We start from the raw sequence: 18,974 nt of genomic DNA, 5'->3' as shown, positions 1-18,974 counted from the left end.
CAGCGCCATCTCCTGGTTAAAGACCAGAGGTGCAACGAGGACTCACACGAATCCATGTGGACAAATCTCAATTCCATCGTGCTATGTATTCATCCGCCCTTACACCTCAGAGAAGAGGAGAGTCTTTTTTTTTGTTTTAACTCTCTAAAGATAAAACTATTCCACCCCCCCCCCCCCCCCCCCCAAAAAAGAAAAGAAAAGAAAAAGGTGGAAAGGGGCGAGCAACAGCGGCCTCTAGGAGGCCCAGAGCGCTGGCCGTGGTGCTGACAGCCCCCTGCTTCCATCCCTTCTCTGCGGACCATGACAATGGAGGCCAACCCTCCTCTCGCTGGGACTGCTGTGAAAGTGCAAGAATCTGTGAATCAAACTGGGTGAATCGTGTGTTTGATTGACGGTCTTTGTATTCTCGCACACCATCATGGCGGGGTTATTGTGTGATCGGATGGCTGCTATAAAGACCCGCACTGAAGTGAATGGCCCAGCTGCATGAAGTAGGCCGAGAGAACAGACTCATCTTTCACTGAAACAGAACATGTACACAAGAAAATGAGTCTTTTATGTTGAAAATATAGCTGCAGGATATTCCAGGAATACACATGGGTGGGGAAAAAAATCCTTATTACTCTTATGCATTTGGTAACTGAGATAGTGTAGCATATCATAGATTTCTTTTTAAATATGTACATTCTTAATTTGGGCAGAGAGAATGAAGAGAACGGTCAGCTGTTTGGGAAGTCTTCTTCTGCTGTTTGAATCCTCACCTTTATTCAGAAGTGGGCCACATTGCCGGAGACCCCTGGCAATCTCCTCTACTCTTGCATCATTTGCTCTCGGTAGAAGCGCCGCGTTTTGTGCGCATGTTCCACACGCTGCCCGTGTCGTCGCTCGCTCTCCATTGGCTCCCCGCTTCCCTCAGCCTTTCACGCCGGACCAGCCTTCCCCACAGTGTGTGTCAAACGTGTGTGTGCGTCCAACCCACGCTGTGCCTCGGAACTCCGACTCCCAACGCTGCTATTCTGAAGAGAAATTCAAATTTAAACAAAAGAAGAAGGAAAAAAAATGGAGAAAAAGAGCGAGATCAACGGGCACGCGGTGCCCAGCTCGGCGTCCACCGACCGGGTCGTGGAGCGGGGCGCGCGGAGGAGCTGCGTGCAGAAGCTGACGGAGTTCCTGAGGAAGAACCTGCTGGTGATCATGACGGTGTCCGGCGTGCTGGTGGGCGTCGGGCTCGGCATGCTGGTCCGCAGCATGAACCTCACCAAGGCGCAGATGACCTACTTCGCCTTCCCCGGCGAGATGCTCCTGCGGATGCTGAAGATGATCATCCTGCCGCTGGTCGTCTGCAGCCTCGTGTCCGGCGCCGCCAGCCTGGACACCCGCTCCCTGGGCAAACTGGGGGGCATCGCGGTCGCCTACTTCCTGGTGACCACGCTGATCGCCTCGGGGATCGGGGTGGCGCTGGCCTTCATCATCAAGCCCGGTGTGGGCGCCGGGTCCCTGAGCCTGGGGCTGGAGACCGTCAGCAGCGACAAGGAGACCGTCGACTCGTTTTTGGATCTGGCCAGGTATACTGTGGCAACACGAATCATTTATAACTATGTTATGAATCAGAGAGTAAGAAGCAGATCTGGTGGGATATTCTAGTAGTTTTTTTTTTTTTTTTTGGGGGGGGGGGGGTGCCGGTTTTACACAGACGAGCGGCATGGAGTCGTCCGAGGGGGTGCGCGCGCACACGCTCCCAAACTTACTCGATTTGACTTGTGTGGCATCGCAGAGCAGGTCAGCGTAGCCCGTAGCTGTTCTGGAAAAGAAAGAAACCCGCCACTGAATGGTGATGTTCGTTCGGTCAGAACTCAGTGTCACTGTCACTCGATCGTTACAAAAAAAAAAATAATAATAAAAAGTTGTGTTCAGAGTGGATCACAGCCGTTCACGCGCTCACTAGTCAGGCAACATCTGTAATCCACGTGTCTCTAATTCCTCTCTCTCCATCTCTCCATAACGGCATCACGAGTAGCTCTGCCGCTAACGATTCTTTTTTATTATCGATTAAACTGTAGTTTTTTCTCTCTCGATTAATCGATTTTTCGTCCTTTAATATAAGAAAATTATATAAAAAAGAAAGAAAGAAAGAAAAAAATCTCCAAAAATGACCCTACTCAATTAATCAATTATCAAAATACTATGCGATCCATCACGTTTTTTAAATCGATGAAAGGAACAGCCCGTATAGAATTTATGGGGATTTATTGACATTATTTAATATAATATTCATAACTACGATTTCATTCGTGTATAATAACCTGAAACTGCAGAATGTTATGTTCTCGTTATCTTAGAATGAGCCCTTCAAATCTACTGGGCGGGTCCTCTTCACAGAGTCAACCATGTTGCATTGCCATGTTGCGTTGCCATGTTGCATTGCCATGTTTTTAGCCCATAACAGACAAACCGAACACTGGCTCTGTAGAGAGCGTTTTGCTTCTTTTTTTTTTTAGTTCTCCAACACGCAACAAGTGCAAAACAATATATTTCTTCTGATAAATTGGAGTTCGGATGTGCTTGTTATGATTGATTTAGTTGCATGAACGATCAGCCCTTCATCACAGACTCCTTTCCAGCGTTCATGACCCCCTGAACTACAGCCGGGCAATACGTTGATATTATATTGACATCGTGATACGAGACTAAGTATCGTCTGAGTGTTGGATATTGTAATATCGCATAGGTGACGTCTTTTCCTGGTTTTAAAAGCTGCTCTACAGTTAAGTCGTGTTATTTTCTGAACTCACCAGACTGTTCCAGCTGTGCTATTATTGACCTTTTATTCACTCAGTTATTATACCCACATTACTGATGATTATTTATCAAAAATCTCATTGTTCAATTAGTTTATGAAAGCAGCATCGGTCAACCCGACAACATCGTCACAATACTGGAGGTAGCTGGTCAAAAATATTGTGATTTTTGATTTTCTTCATACTCCAATCCTTTCCACCACATGCAGCTCAGTCAGCGGCGCAAAGTAACTCATTAACACAATTTGAGGTATTTGTACTTGTCGTACTTTTACTCAAGTAAACTAACCCGAGTACGTCTCTCACCACTGAGTCCAGCATGCAGCTTAAGGCAATGCTGTTTTTGACTGTGTTCAAGTGGCAGCTTTCTACTTTTAGGAGCAGGGTATAGGTGGACAACCACGTTTTTGTTTTTTTTCCTGTCCAGAAACTCCCAGCTACTGGCTTGTCCTGGAAGCCTGTCCAGGAGGAGCTCCTACGGAGTGTGTGAGGGAACGCTGGCAGCTGTTGAACGAGCGGAGTGTATTTTGAGGAAGGGGAAAGAGGTGGAGGGATAAAACCCCAGCAGCACCGTGTGGCACGAACTGAACACTGTCTGCTGCGGTCAGCATTCCTCCCTTATCACAATAGCAGGTGGACAGGCTGATTGTATTTCACAGTCTTATATTTGTACTGCTGACGAGTTGCTCAAAACATTCCAGGAAGGGTTAGACCAGCACAGGATTCTGAACTCTTATGCTCAATGCTGATGAATTTGCACTGATAGTTTGGGGTTTTTAAGATCATTTTCATCCACTGAGGTTAGAAATACCAGTCAGGGCATGGAAGTGTTGAACCTTGGCGGAGCCTCGGATTATAGAGCTTCCTGGACGAGTCCAAATATTGTCTTTATCAGTTGCTCCTTTTCCCTGTGAGAGTTGTAGGATTCCTCTGTCAACACACTCTCATTTCTTGGACAAACGGGTCTCAGAATCCCTAGAATTGAGCTTTTATATGAACTGGAGAAAAAAGGAAAAAAAAAAACGTAAACATTATTCCAAGCTAAACTCTATTCTTTTAAAAAAAATCTTCCCACAGCTATCTAATTTCTTCATGATCTTAAACAACTGATCTCAAATTTAAAAACATGTATTTGTATTGAATTGACTTATTTAAACAAAACACAAAACTACATCGACGGTAAACACTGCACACAAACTCCGCAATAAAAGATCCACTCTCATACCAGACACACATTCCCTGCCAGTGATGGAGAACATTTTTTTAAACAAACAGTGACTTTTGATTTGCAAGAAGTATTTTCATCATTGGACAAATGAAGCCAGGCTGTCCTCATCCACTGTAATTTGTTTCTAACCAACGTAATTGTGAGCTTCCTTTAAGGGGGTCAGGTTGTGTAGTTTAAAGAGCGGCAAAGTCAGCGTAGGGAGGACGTCGGGGTGGATGGGTGAAACAAATTCAGGACTTTCGCCCCAAGAGATCACTGTTCGGGCCCAGCCAACCAAAAGTCATCAGTGACGTATTTTATTTTTACTTTTGTTAGGTAACTTACTTACTGAACTAATGCCAGTTCCTTTAGCTACGTAACAAAGATAAAACATTTTACGTAACAAACACATTTCAACGCGAACACAGGACTTTCACCCAGGAGACTGCTGTTCGTCATTGTTTGTTATGTAAGTTACATCCTAAACTTGACCCAAACACAGGACTTTCACCCAGGAGACCACTGTTCGTTAAGTAACCTACGTCCTCAACGAATGCCAGTTACGTAGTTTCGTAAGAAACATACTTATTTTAACTAACGATCACATTCATTTGAACCCAAACACAGGACTTTCACCCAGGAGACAGCTGTTCGTTACGTAACTTATTTTCTTCACTAATGCCAGTTACATAGTTACGCAACAAACATACTTATTTGACATAACAACCGTTCTTACTTTAACCAAAACCACGCTGTGTTCCTCAACGTAACCAAGCAGTTTGGTTGCCTCAACAGGTTCTGCACTGCAGGGACGCACTGATTGCTCATGATGCCAGACATTTGTAGGGGAACGCATGAAAAATAACAAATAACTTTTCGTAAGATATCGTACAAACCGTATGATGAAACGTGTCACAATCATGGTTAAAAAAAGGTAAAACAATTTAATAAACGCTGTTTTTCTCTTTGCTAACAATAAAGAAAAAACATTTCAATAGCTAGAGAAGGATCAAATTCTAGTTATGGAAAAATATTATGTTCATATATGACAATACATATCTTACTGCAGAATTAATCTTAACTTGGGGACATATGTCCAGCTATTAGAGAAAACTCCTAAACGGTTGCAGTAAGTGTTTGACTCAGAATGCATAGAGCCACCGCTAATGTGGTCAGAGTCACTCCTGACCACATTAGCTGGATAACCCGCTTCTGCTGCCTTTAATTAAAAGGAGCCAATGTTTGGCGTCAATCAATTAGGAAATCAAGTTGTTATGTAACAGCTTTTGAAAAAAATCAGTCCGCAGAGAGGAGGCAGTGGGGCTCCCGGTGGGAAAAGCCTGCCAGCTCTCTGCTCTGGTTTCCCAGAGTTAATCCACATCCTCACCTCGCTCATGTGACAGAGGGAAACCCGACTGCCCCCACGGAGAGAAGACGAGTAGGAAAACCTGGTGTGGGTGCAAGAATCTAACCAAACAATTACATTTGAATTATGAAACAAAGAAATGATGGTATCACGGCTACCTGCCAGAGCGGCCAGTGTGGCTGCCATGTTTAACAGCTGAAGCAAGCATTTGGCCCTGGTTTGAAGGCAGAGCTGACAGGGGTCATGGGGTTGTGGACTGAATTGCTTGGCTGTGGTCTGGCCATGGGAATAGATGAGAGCAAAGTCTGTATTTCTTTGCACAATACAGTGTGGCCACAGTGGATAAAGTTACAACAAACACACTAATACATGGAAAAGACCTGCAGGCTTCCAGTAATCCCTGTATGCTTATTTTACAGTAGTGAAAATAAACTCAGCTCGGTGCCTTAACGGAACAAATGACAAGGAGAAGGTTTTCTTTATGGATTTATAAAATGATGATTGCTTAAAGGTCCCAAATCATTTATTTTATTTTGTAGGTCTCTTACTTTGGTCCTGAAATATCTCAATTGATGGATTGCCAGGAAATGTTATACAGACATTCATTTTTTAAATTTTTTTTTTTAAATTTAAACCTTTATTTAACCAGGAAAGTCCCATTGAGATTAAAAATCTCTTCATGCTCCACAAAGGATTAAGAAAACTGATATTAGCAATCTCCTGACTTTTCCTCAAGACGTTTGGGGTTTTCTAGTCAAATGGCTTGACAACAAAAGTGCTAATTAGCAACAGTTAGCACGCTGACACGCTAAACTAAAATGCATGCAGCGGTATCCTGTTTCAGCAATGCAGCTTTGTTAATCTTCACCTTTGGTACAACTGCTTCACGCCCTCAACACTGTGTTTTCATGTCTTGGCAATAGTCAATAACCTGATCTGTCATTTGTTATAGCGTAAGAGTGCAGGCATAAAACCTCTGTGGGTGTATAGACACCAAATACACCAATTGTGGCAAAACAAAATTTCTAATTTTTCAAAATTTCAAAGAGTCAAAGTTGCAATTTTGCAGTAGATTCTATTAGATTACTCCTTATAATATGCAATCCCACGAGAGAAACTCTGTTTGCAAAAGAAATCAATTATCAAACATTTTGGTTTTCTTTTCTTGTTTGGGGAGTCACAAACGGTAAATGAATTATGTTATGTTCAAAGTATTTGGCTGACTTGACTTCATGAATGATGAGAGAGACAACTGTCTGTGTATGAACTTTTTTTTTTTTGTGTTAATATCCAGAATATATAGAAGTCTTTAAACTCCTGAACGAGCAGAACCAAACATCCCTGTCTCCTACAACATGATGTTCCCATACAACGAAACCGCATTTAAGTTTCGACTGAAACTTATTTTCCTCCCGGATTACAGTCACAGTTTGAAACACGTTTTTTAACATTGCAAGTTGACTTGAAACCAAAACCAAAAAACGCTACAAAATGACTTGGCTAGTGTTAGGTAAAGAACTACTTGGTTAGGTTTAACCAATAAAAGTACTCACATCGGACACAAACAATATTGTATCATGAAAACCTGTGTTTTATGACCCATCCACCACCCTCATCTCCTCTCGACATGGACTTCTGATACATCACAAGAAAACGTAATCCACAAGAAAATACTTTACACTCAAAACGTAGTTCATTACGCAATTTCGCTGTATGGGAAGGTGATTTTTAGGAGAAAAGGCTGGGAAAAACACAGTAACTGTAAATGAATACAGTGAAACGTCCAGGAATATCTAATCCTACTAAAGAGCTCAGTGATTTGTTTTGATACAAGATGAACCAGACAGTAGCTCAGTGCCAGAACAACTGCTCTGTCAGGGAATTTAGGGATCACTGGACTTTACGGAAGGTCCCGGGAGAAGAGCCAAAGTGTGTGATGACAAACCGACCCTGTGAATATTTGATCATTCAGACGGACCGATCTAGGTTCAGCTGCTGTTACTTTTTGTTTTTTTTTAACAAATCCCAGGCTGAAATATTACAAGAGTTTTTCATCAATTACAAATATCAAACAGGAGAACTCTCATTTTCTGTTGCGCTAACTCGTCTTTGTCTTTCTTTCTCAGGAATTTATTCCCAGCGAACTTGGTGGCTGCTGCTTTCCGTTCTGTGAGTCCCATTTCCTCACCGCACCACATTGTCCCCACTTTTGTTTCCCCACTAATTCCCCTTTTTGATCACCGCGTTCAAGTCTTTTCTTCTGTGTCTTGTGTGCACCGTTCATCAGAATTTATTTCACCTCGCGGACGCTGCCCCACGTTCATTTACAGCGGCAGTAAATCGGCGCCGAGAGCCTCATAAGGCCTGTTAATGAGGAGACGTTCAGAATAGAGACCGCCGCTCTCCCCTGCTCGCCAAAACGCTCCTTTTCCTTGTCCCTGACCAGCCGTTACCATGGCGAAACCATTCCATTCCAGCCAGCCTAGCAACCCACCTCGCCTCGCTGCTCTTGAACGCGGCCCGCTTCCTAGAATTATGATCACGGCTCTTAAGGCTAAAATGAGAACCAGGAAAGTTCAATATTTGGGGATGCGTTGATACACAATGGCTGTGCACACATGAAAAGCAAAGTACGCACACAGACACGCAGTCGCACACGCTCACACATCCGGACCGTTTGCCTCAAACCCGCCTAAAACCAGGCAAAGTAGATTATAAACTCGCAAACAAGCCAGTGACTTCTCACAGGGAGAGGAAATGGAGTTTCAAAGTGCAGCCAGGTCACAGAGTTCAATATTCACCCCCAGCAGCCAGCCTGTACTGTGGCAGAGCCCCTGTGGAATGGGTCCAACTGTGGATTAAACCAAGAAAGCAGAGGAGAGGGGAGATTAACACAACATGACAAGCAGCTAGATGCTTAAACAGACATTTAAACAAATGAAGTGTAAGATTTAGCCTATGGGGAAGGCTGTCTTTTTAGTTGTATGACTGTAATCAGGTACTGTATGTCTCTGAGTGCCTTAGTATGTTTCAAGAATCTATAGCCTCATTTAAAGTCGGGTCTGTTAACATGTCAGAAACCTTTATTACAGAGGGCTTTTTAAAGAAACACAGGGAGGGGGCATTGTCGCAGTCCTGGTTGTTTCCGTCTGAACGCGCTCATCAACTCCTATGCGCATGCTGCGTTCACTTGACAGAATTGAAGTGCTGCTCGGATGGAAATTGATGTAGTGGTTTGACATTTTGTGGGAATACATTTATGTAATTCCTTTCAGAAAGTGAGATAAGAACCATGTCTGTGGGTTAAGTACGGAGTCGGAGCTGGGAGGCGATTAGCTTAGCCTAGCTTAGCTAGCCGCGCTCTGTCCAAAATGCGTCTTCCGCCGCGACAAGTTGTCACTAATAAACCCGCGTGGACAACGTGACAATGTACTAGACAAAAATGCGTGACTGAACACCGCCCGACACAATGAATCACAAGCTTTCCTTCCCCTCATGTTGCAGTATGCCACTGACTACAAGATGGTCGCCGCAGGGAACGACACCAATGGGACAACCCTTTATCAAAAGGTATGACCTGGAAGCATCCCATGCATACAGTCACACACACAACACACACACACACACACACACACACAAACACACACACACACACACACACACACACACACACACACAGTAGTTTTGCCCCGTGCCACGAGTGCCTTAAACCTGCATTCTTTCTAATGGCCAGCAGGGAGCGACTCCTCTGGTTGCAAAAGGAGGTCTGATTGTACGGAAGTCTTTGAGAAGATGACTCTACTTCTCACTTGATTTATTACCTCAGTAAACATTGTAAACGGGAGCGTTTAGAGCGTGGCTAACTTGTGATTGACCGATCGGTCAATTTGATAAAGCTGTCATAACTGAGCAACTTGTACTTCGCCAGAATTATACAGTGGTGCCATTTCAGTTTTGATCCATTATTTGCAGTGCTTCTTTGTCTAGTGACATAACAGGTTTGACAGTTGACCGTGAAGCCTGGCTCCATGTAACACTGTCAGGTTAAATGGACGGACAGAAGTCTGGTGTGTTTTTACACCAGCTGGAACGACCTCTAAACAAGTGCATGAAGCCTTACAAAATTGTTTCTGTTTTTGTAGTTTGGTGAGTTTTCAGTCGGCCAAAAAGTGTTGACCAGCACCCGGGTCAGCTTGACCCACTGGATATCCATTGGGCCTGTGACGAACATAATGGGTCCGTCTAAGCAGGGAACGGACGAGGCCTGGCAGAGAGCTGGTTGCAGATTTCCAGGCAGCCGCATGGGGCTTATTCAATGCATTGGATGTTGGATCAGAGATGATCCCCAATCATTTGCAGTTCCCATTGCAGATCTTCTTAATCCGTCCCTCCACATTGCTCTAGGCCCATCTCTAAACTGCTCAGTCAATCAAAAGTGTTGCACTTCTAATTTGCTCAATTTTGAACATACAGCAAAAAATCCTCTAAATCCCTCGACTTCTCCCCAGTGGCTATGGCTTTTCCCCACTGACCCAGAATGAGGGAGCAGTTGGGGGATCTGATCATGGCATTGGCATTGGCCCATGGTATTTGTCTGCCCCCCCCCACAGTGCCAGGGGATGAAGCTGGTGGAGCTGTGGGAGAGCTCAGAACAATGGAAGAGGATTGAGCTCAGAATTTGTCCCTGTCCTTATTTGTTATCCATCATCCAGTTCACTGAATCCTTCAACTGTCCCCAGACCTGCGCACCTACGCACCCATACTATGTAGCGCTGCATAAACTACTGCGGGATATATCAACACCTCCATACTGAAAGGCTACAAATGAGGTCCCAGTCCAAGCTTACAGTATGTGTTACTCCACCACCATAGTGGATATGTTAAACAACTAATGGAGGGATTGAAATACAACCTTGTACAGACAGTCATGGTCCCCATAGGATTAATCCCAAGGAATTCAGTTATCCCCTGATTTGGAGTAGGATATCTATCCATTGGATGGATTGGCACAAAATGTCGCAAAGACATTCATGGTTCCTGGACGATGTGTCACGATGGCTTTGGTGACCCCTGACTTTTGCTCTAGCCTCCACCATAAGGCAGACATTTCTGGTTCAGCGTGAAAGTACTGACTACTGACTGCCTTGAAATTTGATACAGACATTGATGTTCTCTACAGGATAATTCTTGGGTGATCTTCTTAAATTTTGCTATAGCGCCATCACCAGGTACATTTTCCGATTTATCCAATACTTTGCTTTATGACTAAATACCTGCAAAAACTAACGATATCGGCGTCAGCTGTACTTTCAGTGCTAATAAGCAAATGCTAGCATGCTAACACGCTGGTAAACAGGCTGCAAAACCTGCAAAACACCAGCACGATAGCATTGTGCTTGTTAGCATGCTGATGTTAGCATTTAGCTCAAAGACGCACTGTGCTTAAGTACAGCGAACAGTTTATTTTTTGAAAGGCTTTCCTAAGTCCAAGGACGGTTTTATTCAATAGTGAAAATCTTTCATTTATGTCGCACCACTGCCTCAATTCACCTTGCATAGCTGCTAAGAAGCTAGTTTTTTAAGACAGCTGCTCTCAGTGTTTAACGGTCTTTTCAATGAAATCATGCCCATGTTAAAAAGCAATACATCATCTTACCAAACCAAAATTCAACAGTTGAACTCTCTGCGTGGAAGTTCCACGTTTATTTAAACCAACCGGAGGGCTCTTCACCGTCTCCTACAGTCTGTTGTGTGTTGTTTTTTTTTTAGGTGCCCGTTGGTACCGAAACAGATGGCATGAACATCCTAGGTCTGGTGTTATTTGCCATGGTGTTCGGCGTGGCGCTGAGGAAGCTGGGAGAGGAGGGGGAAGAGCTCATCAGGTTCTTCAACGCTTTCAACGAGGCCACCATGGTGCTGGTGTCCTGGATCATGTGGTGAGTAGAGTCCAATGCGCGTCCAATAAGTCAGCGGTATCGATGGTGGTATATTTGGACTGCATCTGATGGTATTTTGTTAGAATACTCAGGATGAAGCGGTCACCGACCGTACTGAACATTTGTTACCGTTATCATCCCAACCGCTTTCCGTCCCTGTTAATGCTTACCTCTTGCGTCTCTCAGGTATATCCCTTTTGGCATCATGTTCCTGGTGGGCAGTAAGATTGTAGAGATGGTAGATGTGGTTCTTCTGGTCACCAGTCTGGGGAAATACATCTTCGCTTCAATCCTGGGCCACGTCATCCACGGGGGCATCGTCCTGCCCCTCATCTACTTCTGCTTCACGCGCAAGAACCCCTTCAGTTTCCTGTCGGGCCTCATCACGCCCTTCACCACGGCCTTTGCCACCTGCTCCAGGTACGCTGGCACATCACACGCTACCCATATGAACATTTCAGTGATAGAAATGTCAATTATGAGTGGATTTAGACAAAAAAACAGGTGCTTCTCAGTTGAATTAGGAGTGGCAGCAATGCACATTTATGGTTAAGGCCCACAGTAATAAAACAAGTACAACGCTTTTACTTTGCGCTCCCTGCTCTTTCCTCTAGCTAGCTCTACTTTCGGATGAATTTGTACACAAGAAAGATGAACAGAGGATATTCATGCTTTGCAAAGTGCATAAACTTTCCTTGCAAACCGTCAAATTTGCAATAAGATAATAAGCAGATTTCCATTAAATTTATGGAACACATTTGTGCTTCTAAAGGGTGAACCCTAATAGAGTTCAGTGACCCCACATTTACTTTTTCCGTAGCACCACAGACAAGAAATACTTTACATTTTCATCCCCAAAAACTAGTAATCAGTAAAATAATCAGTATGTTTGTTCCAACGCAATTGATATTGTGTGGCCCATTGAACAATTTAGCTTCTCAGGGCCACTGTTGGGGCTTTTAAACTCTGCACTACAATACATGAAGCCAGCGTCGTACAGCCTCTTCAGGAGTCCTTCGCAAAGAGAGCGTCACAAAACATTGTTTGAATGGCAAAGTAGAGCCACACTTGCAATATTCAACAGAAATGTCTGTTCATCAATTGCAACTATTAATGGTATTTGTTTCACCTGATAAAGAGAATGCTCTATCTCTCTGCATTCGCCCTCCAGCTCAGCGACTCTCCCCTCCATGATAAAATGCGTGGAGGAGAACAACGGCGTGGACAAGCGCATCAGCCGCTTCATCCTCCCCATCGGGGCCACCGTCAACATGGACGGGGCGGCCATATTCCAGTGCATCGCTGCCGTCTTCATCGCTCAGCTCAACAATTTCGAGCTGAACGCCGGGCAGATCTTCACCATCCTGTGAGAAGACAACAGACGCAAGAATGTTTTCGGACATTTCCCAGCAAGACGTCAACTTTGTAGTGCTATATAATTCTAAGATTGTTTCATCATTATCCATAGGGTGACAGCCACAGCCTCGAGTGTCGGCGCAGCAGGCATCCCGGCCGGCGGCATCATCACCATCGCCATCATCCTGGAGGCCATCGGCCTGCCGACCAAAGACTTGTCCCTCATGCTGGCTGTTGACTGGATTGTGTGAGTAAAGCCACGTGGAAACCGACTGAAAACACACGTCAGCACACACGCTGCCAACATTACAGTTGGGGAAACAAGACCAGGGTTCTCAACTGTTGTGCCAACAGGGGGAGACGGAGGGAAACAGTTTGAAAAAATAAAAGCCTGTTGTTTTAACATTTGTCGATGCGGTAGTAGAGCAAACAAACACGCACAGCAGCAGGTTAAACATTAACAAGTTGAGGTACATAAACACTTCACAAGACAGGTGGTGCAGAAGTCTGGCTATCAAAAGTCACTCCAGGGTTTGTTTTCTCATGTTGTGGAAGAAAAATATCTGAGCTATGAAGATAAGACACTCGGCCTTGTGCAGTGGGATTCCATGTATTCGCTGGTGGGGGCCAATAAGGAGTGCGTTTCAGTGCTTTCTTATAGTTTTCTTAATGAGGAAATACTGTACCTGTAACTCCAAACAAGAGCTCAAACACGAATAGCTCAGAACAAAGAAAAGTGATCGGCGGTAGTGGCTGTTTACTCCAAATGTTTGCCGAAAGTAGACCGAATCTCACCTGTCCTGACCTCTGGCGTCCACTTTGTGTGCAGGGATCGTACCACCACGGTGGTGAATGTGGAGGGCGATGCTCTGGGTGCCGGAATTCTCCACCACATCAACCAGCAGGAGATGAAGAAGCAGCAGGAGCAGCAGGAGGACAGGGAGCTGGCGGAGGTCCGGGTGGAGGCGGTGGCCAACGTCCAGGCGGAGGAGGAGACCTCGCCTCTCGTCACGCACCAAACCAAAGCCTCAGAGGCCATGCCGGAAGCCATCGAGTCTGTCCTGTGAGACTCCGAAAGACTTTTCCATTTTTTCTTCTCGCTCCCTGACCTTTTTGACCTTTCGGTACTTCTGATGCTGCTGCTGATTGGACGCCGTTCTGATTCGGTGTCCTTTCAAAAAAAAAAACAAGGTCACTGATGGTTTCACTTGTGAGGGAGGTGCCATAAAGTAACAGTCTTTCTCTAGAGCATAGACAGTCTACAGTGTACGTTGTGCTGCTGTTGTGCTTTCGAAATCCTGTCACTTAATCTCAATAACTGGGTTTCCATCCAAGAATTTTCACGCACATTAGGATATAATGAATTTGAGAATAATTAATTCGGAAAATATTTCCTCAATTTAGCTAAAAAGCTAATATATATTTTTAAAATTTTTGATTACGTCATTTTGCGATAAATAGTGATGGAAACACATTATGTGTCAAATTATCCCTAAAACATTCCCATAAATGTCGTAGTTGTGTTTGTCTGGTGTGCTGTGTGAGATGCTCACGGCCATACGTTTGTACATTAGAGCATCGTCAAGTGCATTTCTTTTTTTTATCTTCAGACGGCAAATACAACGACCAACATTAACTGTAGAACACTAACAACAAGCTTCTGTCATAACTTAATTACACGCCTGTTCAATCACTTCAGCTAAGCTGGTGGAATGTATTTGCATTTTATATGTTCAGCTCATCGGCTTTACATTCTTTGCTGAATGGAAAGAGCGAATATTTAAAGTCGAATCCGAATGAAAAAGGGAATTGTTTGGTCCCAGGTTTAAACATTGTCGTTTGTCATAATCTAGAGCGTTGTTTAGGTTGATGTGCCCAGACTTTTATTTGCTGACCGTCAGCAGCCAATGTCAAACATTAACCCCCTTAAATGACAGGATAAGAATTTGGCCTCTTGCAACCTGTTTCTCTAGTGACACACTGGTCCAGTTGGTAAAGCATTTTGAACATTGGACCATTTTGAAATGGTGTCTTTATACGCATGACGTGTTTTATCTCTCCGAATAATCCTGTTAACCCTCGAGTAAACACAATGTTGGGGTCATGGTTCTCTCTCTTAAAGACTTACTATTGAAAAAATGACCTCACAAAAAAAACAAGTGAAAACATGAAAAGGCTCGTAAGCTAAGCTTGCCTTTGTTTCACGGCTGATATCAGCATTTTCCAAGCACGCTCCTCTAATTTTGTAATGTCAGCAGTTTATGTTTGCTTTACAATTTGCTCGTTTCATCAAGTTTCAAAATCCATCAGCATTTTTTGGAATTGGCCGAGTAAACTGTGCACATTTCTGTGTGTTGGCATCTTTCTTACCAATTTGTTACAAAATATGTTCTAACAATACATTAATGTTCCAATTTATTTATAAAAGTAGCTTGTAGCTTTTTCGCTAATTGGTTTTGAGAAATACGTCACCAAGTAGCTAGTGCTTTGTTTTGGGCTTTGTTTGCTAGCTAATTAGCCTGCTAAAGCTAAATGTTAACATCCGCTAACTGTGATTGTAGCTCTCATTTCTTAGCTAATGCTTGATTAGCTAATACATAAGGTGTTTAGACTTGGTTGTGGTTAGCTGACCTGATACTCGCGTTAGCTAGCGATTGTAACAAACTAAACAGATCAAAGATTGATTTATGGTGAAAATATCAGCTCCCAGTCAAAAAATGGACATTCATAAATATATCCGGTCCTGTTGAGATAGCAAACAACAAGCTACGTAAATGCAACCCGCTATTGTTGTCCAAAAGCTGACACAGGACATAATCTTGATGAGGGCAGTGTCTAGAGTCACAAGTTGCGAAATTCTTGCGAGATGCTAAGGTTAGGCAAAGACCTCCTATGGTTACGTTTAGGATATGTTGCCGGGCAGAAAGTCTGGCGAGAGTTTTTGCACGTTTTCGTAACTTGTGGGCTTCCTTCTAGACACGGCCCTTGATGAGCTCACAGGATATCCTGGTAAAGACATAGTCATGTGACATAACTACTGTTGATCGAACGCTAGTTAGTTAGTACTGTCATGAAAACACTCCAGTCTCCCTTTATGAAGAAAATATATTCAATTTATGGTTGTCAGTAGTTCAGGATTAAGAAATCCCAGCAAATCACACAGAAAATCAAAAGCTTCATCAAATGTTTACAGGCAAATACTGAACCCAAAGTGCACAATGAGTTCTTATCATACTGTACATTATTATTTTTCAAATCCACTCTTTGATTGTTTTTTTTCTAAGTGGTGTTTCAGAGGCGTGCATCATCATAAAAGCCTGGGAGTGTATTTGTAATTGTTTTTCTGACAATTGACGATTTACAGCATATTTTTTAATTCAGTCTGTGTGATAACGTAATTAACTGTGGTTGCTACTGTAGATCTCTCTAAAGGGAACATTGGGCATTGTCATGGCTTGTTTTCAAAATGTAGATTTTCCCTCATCTGGGGATGAAAACTGTAAATCTGGATTTGCACCATGCCATAGCTGACGTCAATGCGGTATGTTACACAGTTTGTCATTAAAGAAACTGACACATTTTAAAGCAAAAATTAAAGTCTCCCTTTAGGATGCCGGACTTGACAGAGAGTGAGCCTCTGCTGTCCTCTAGTGGTGACCGGTGTTAATGTGAAAGTAGCAAACTGAGGGCGATGACGTCGAAAGAGCCTGGTTGGACCATTTTTGTGTCACAGTTTACAGCTGGCGTCATGTAATGAAATCTGCGGTAATATTTCCTATTTATTTGATCATGAACATTCACGAGGGAACAGCTGGTGATACCCATACTGTATTTGAATAGGTGAAGGAACGTCGTGTATGTGAACGTGAGCCTGGTGCTGCTTCAGTTTTGTATCGCGGCGCCTATGTCGACACTGTCCGCCGTAAAGAGGAAGTGAACTAGTACCTCTTGTCATTTTAGATTGAACGGATGACTTTTCTAAGCTAACAACTGCTCTTTGTGACTAGATTCTGTTGAGTATATCTGCTACGATCACATAATGTGGTACACGTATTTGATATATAAGTATATATTTGATATTAATTTATTGTAATTGTTTGTACTTTCTCCTTTTAACACTTTCTCTCAGTGTTAATTTTTGTATTGTGATGTGATTTTTAAATGACACACTTTTGCCAGTATTTCTGATAACCTGCTATCAGCAATGTACTTTAATTCCTGTTGTGTGTTTTATTCTTATTTAGGAGTAGCTGCTGCCTTGATGTGCCATGTCAATGTGTAACACCGTTAACAGTTGTCTCTTTGCTGTTGGTCCGGCTGTCTGTCAACATTAAAAGTGATACAGTACGTTTTGTTTCCATGCAACCCAAACTAAAAGGCTTCTCGTCTTTTGTCCTCTTTATTAATAGGCCGTATTGTTATTCGGGGTGTCTGATTGCATGCAGCTGAATGAAAAATAACTCGAACCAGAGGAGCAATAACTGCACATTTCCATGCAGCTGGTAACTCATACAGATAATGACAGTCATAATAGACATTTGTGATGCATAAACACACAGATGACCACAATATGTCTGAATGTTTCTGCAGAAAGTGCATTAATGAGTCCCGACCTGATTCAAACTGAAGGCGTACAGCTCTGACTTAGGGTCGTTGCATAACAACATCCACCTGTGAACTGTAGTTTTTACATTTCTGCTCAATAACTTCTATTCCTGCGCAAACAATCATTAACCGTTCCACTGCACCGGTGGACACGGGCGATTTACGAGACAATGGGCCCCTGGGCACAGGAATGTAAAGGCCCCTCCCACATAAGGCCAAGAGCCGCATATTCAATGAGACAACTTTTGGGCTGTTTTGCATCTCTTTGTAGGAGTGTTACACCCCTTTTTGGTTACTTTGTGTCTCTCTTGGGTCATTCTTTGGTGGGATTCTGTCTCTTTATAGGTGTTTAACGCCTGTTTTTGGTTCTATACTGTCTATTTTGGTCATCATGTGTCTTTTGTTGGTCATTTCCCATCGCTGTGGTAGTTTTGTGTCTCTTTATGTTCGTTTAAAACTTCAAACTTTGGCCCCGGGGACCCCCAAACCTGTTGGGTCCGTTCAGTAATCCGTCCATGGTGGCGAATGTTACTGCTGTTACTGAAAATCTTTACTGAAAAAGCTTTTTTGGGTGACAAACCGCTGTCTGAACGCTGGTATCAGACACAGCCCTTAAAGAAAATCTGGTCTATTTAGCTGTTTATTTTACGGATCCAATAACCTTCCATGTCACTTTAATTATGAGTTTCAGCTGACACCTGAAACGCTGACGCAGGCAACCTTGGTGAGACTTTTTTTTAATCCTAACATATAAATGCATTTGAGCTACAAGACTGTACGGCTTCAACTTCAACTCGAACTGTTCTTAAATGTGTCATTTTTCTACTGGAGTTTTGAACTGGATTTGCAGGTCCAGTATGGGGGCGTGTGCTTGTTCTGTACGGCCGTGAACTGTCCAGCATTGCTATCTTTCGCTGTCTGCTGCTCCGCTCAATGCAACACTTACAGGCTTATGACAGGGTTGGAAAAAGTCACCACAACCACGTGTGCCAACTACATGAAAATGCAGGAAATGTTTCTCGCCTCATTTTATTTAATTTCTTTTTGTTTGGATACATTTTTTTAATTGAGATAAACAAACAGAAATTACATACAAAAACGTAAAACTGGCACACAACCAATTCTTGTGGAATCCCCGTCCTGATCTAAACATCAAAATCCCAAATATGAGTTGTGAAAAAGCATAATAAATAACTATATATTAATAAAATCAGTAACTTCTAATTGTCACTCTGTAATAGATCCAAGAACAGAAAGACTAAAAGTTATATCTTGCATTGAAACAATTGTTTGATTCATTGATCAGCTGTTTAGGAGAAAATCCATCAGGTACTATTCTCTAATAGGTCGTCCTATAAGTGTAGTGACCTGCAGGAAAGTCGGGTTTGTAAGTTGTTTAAATATATTCTGCATTAAATAAACTTTTATGAGAATATTACATTTTTCCAACTGAATGATAACGATATCTTAGAGTCTCTGAGAGGAAGTGAGGGGCAGAGGAGAATCTACGACGTGCTTTAAGTAAACCTCATTCTATCTTCAAAAACTCTCTCTTACTATTACGACTACTATTACTAATAATAATAATAACAAATGTATTAGAAGTATTAGAACAAGTAAACACACACACACACACACACACACACACACACACACACACACACACACACACACACACACACACACACACACAATCCTCGGCTTTC

General features: G+C 43.0%; 1 protein-coding gene across 1 annotated transcript; it reads left to right on the top strand.

The window, feature by feature from the left end:
* Positions 1-880: 880 nt before the first annotated feature.
* slc1a4 (solute carrier family 1 member 4) lies at positions 881-17,040 on the top strand. The gene is made up of 8 exons (XM_068727196.1): positions 881-1,565; positions 7,498-7,540; positions 8,876-8,941; positions 11,141-11,307; positions 11,494-11,727; positions 12,479-12,673; positions 12,776-12,910; positions 13,493-17,040. Exons 1-8 carry the CDS (start codon positions 1,060-1,062, stop codon positions 13,728-13,730), a joined length of 1,584 nt encoding a protein of 527 aa, XP_068583297.1. The 5' UTR covers positions 881-1,059; the 3' UTR covers positions 13,731-17,040.
* The last annotated feature ends 1,934 nt before the right edge of the window (positions 17,041-18,974 follow it).

Source organism: Cebidichthys violaceus, unplaced genomic scaffold, assembly GCF_023349555.1.
Source record: "Cebidichthys violaceus isolate CVI_PGR_0920_01 unplaced genomic scaffold, fCebVio1.0.p SCAF_10, whole genome shotgun sequence".
Taxonomy (NCBI): Eukaryota; Metazoa; Chordata; class Actinopteri; order Perciformes; family Stichaeidae; genus Cebidichthys; species Cebidichthys violaceus.
The sequence above is the reverse complement of the archived record's forward strand: the minus strand, read 5'-3'. Positions and strand labels throughout refer to the sequence as shown.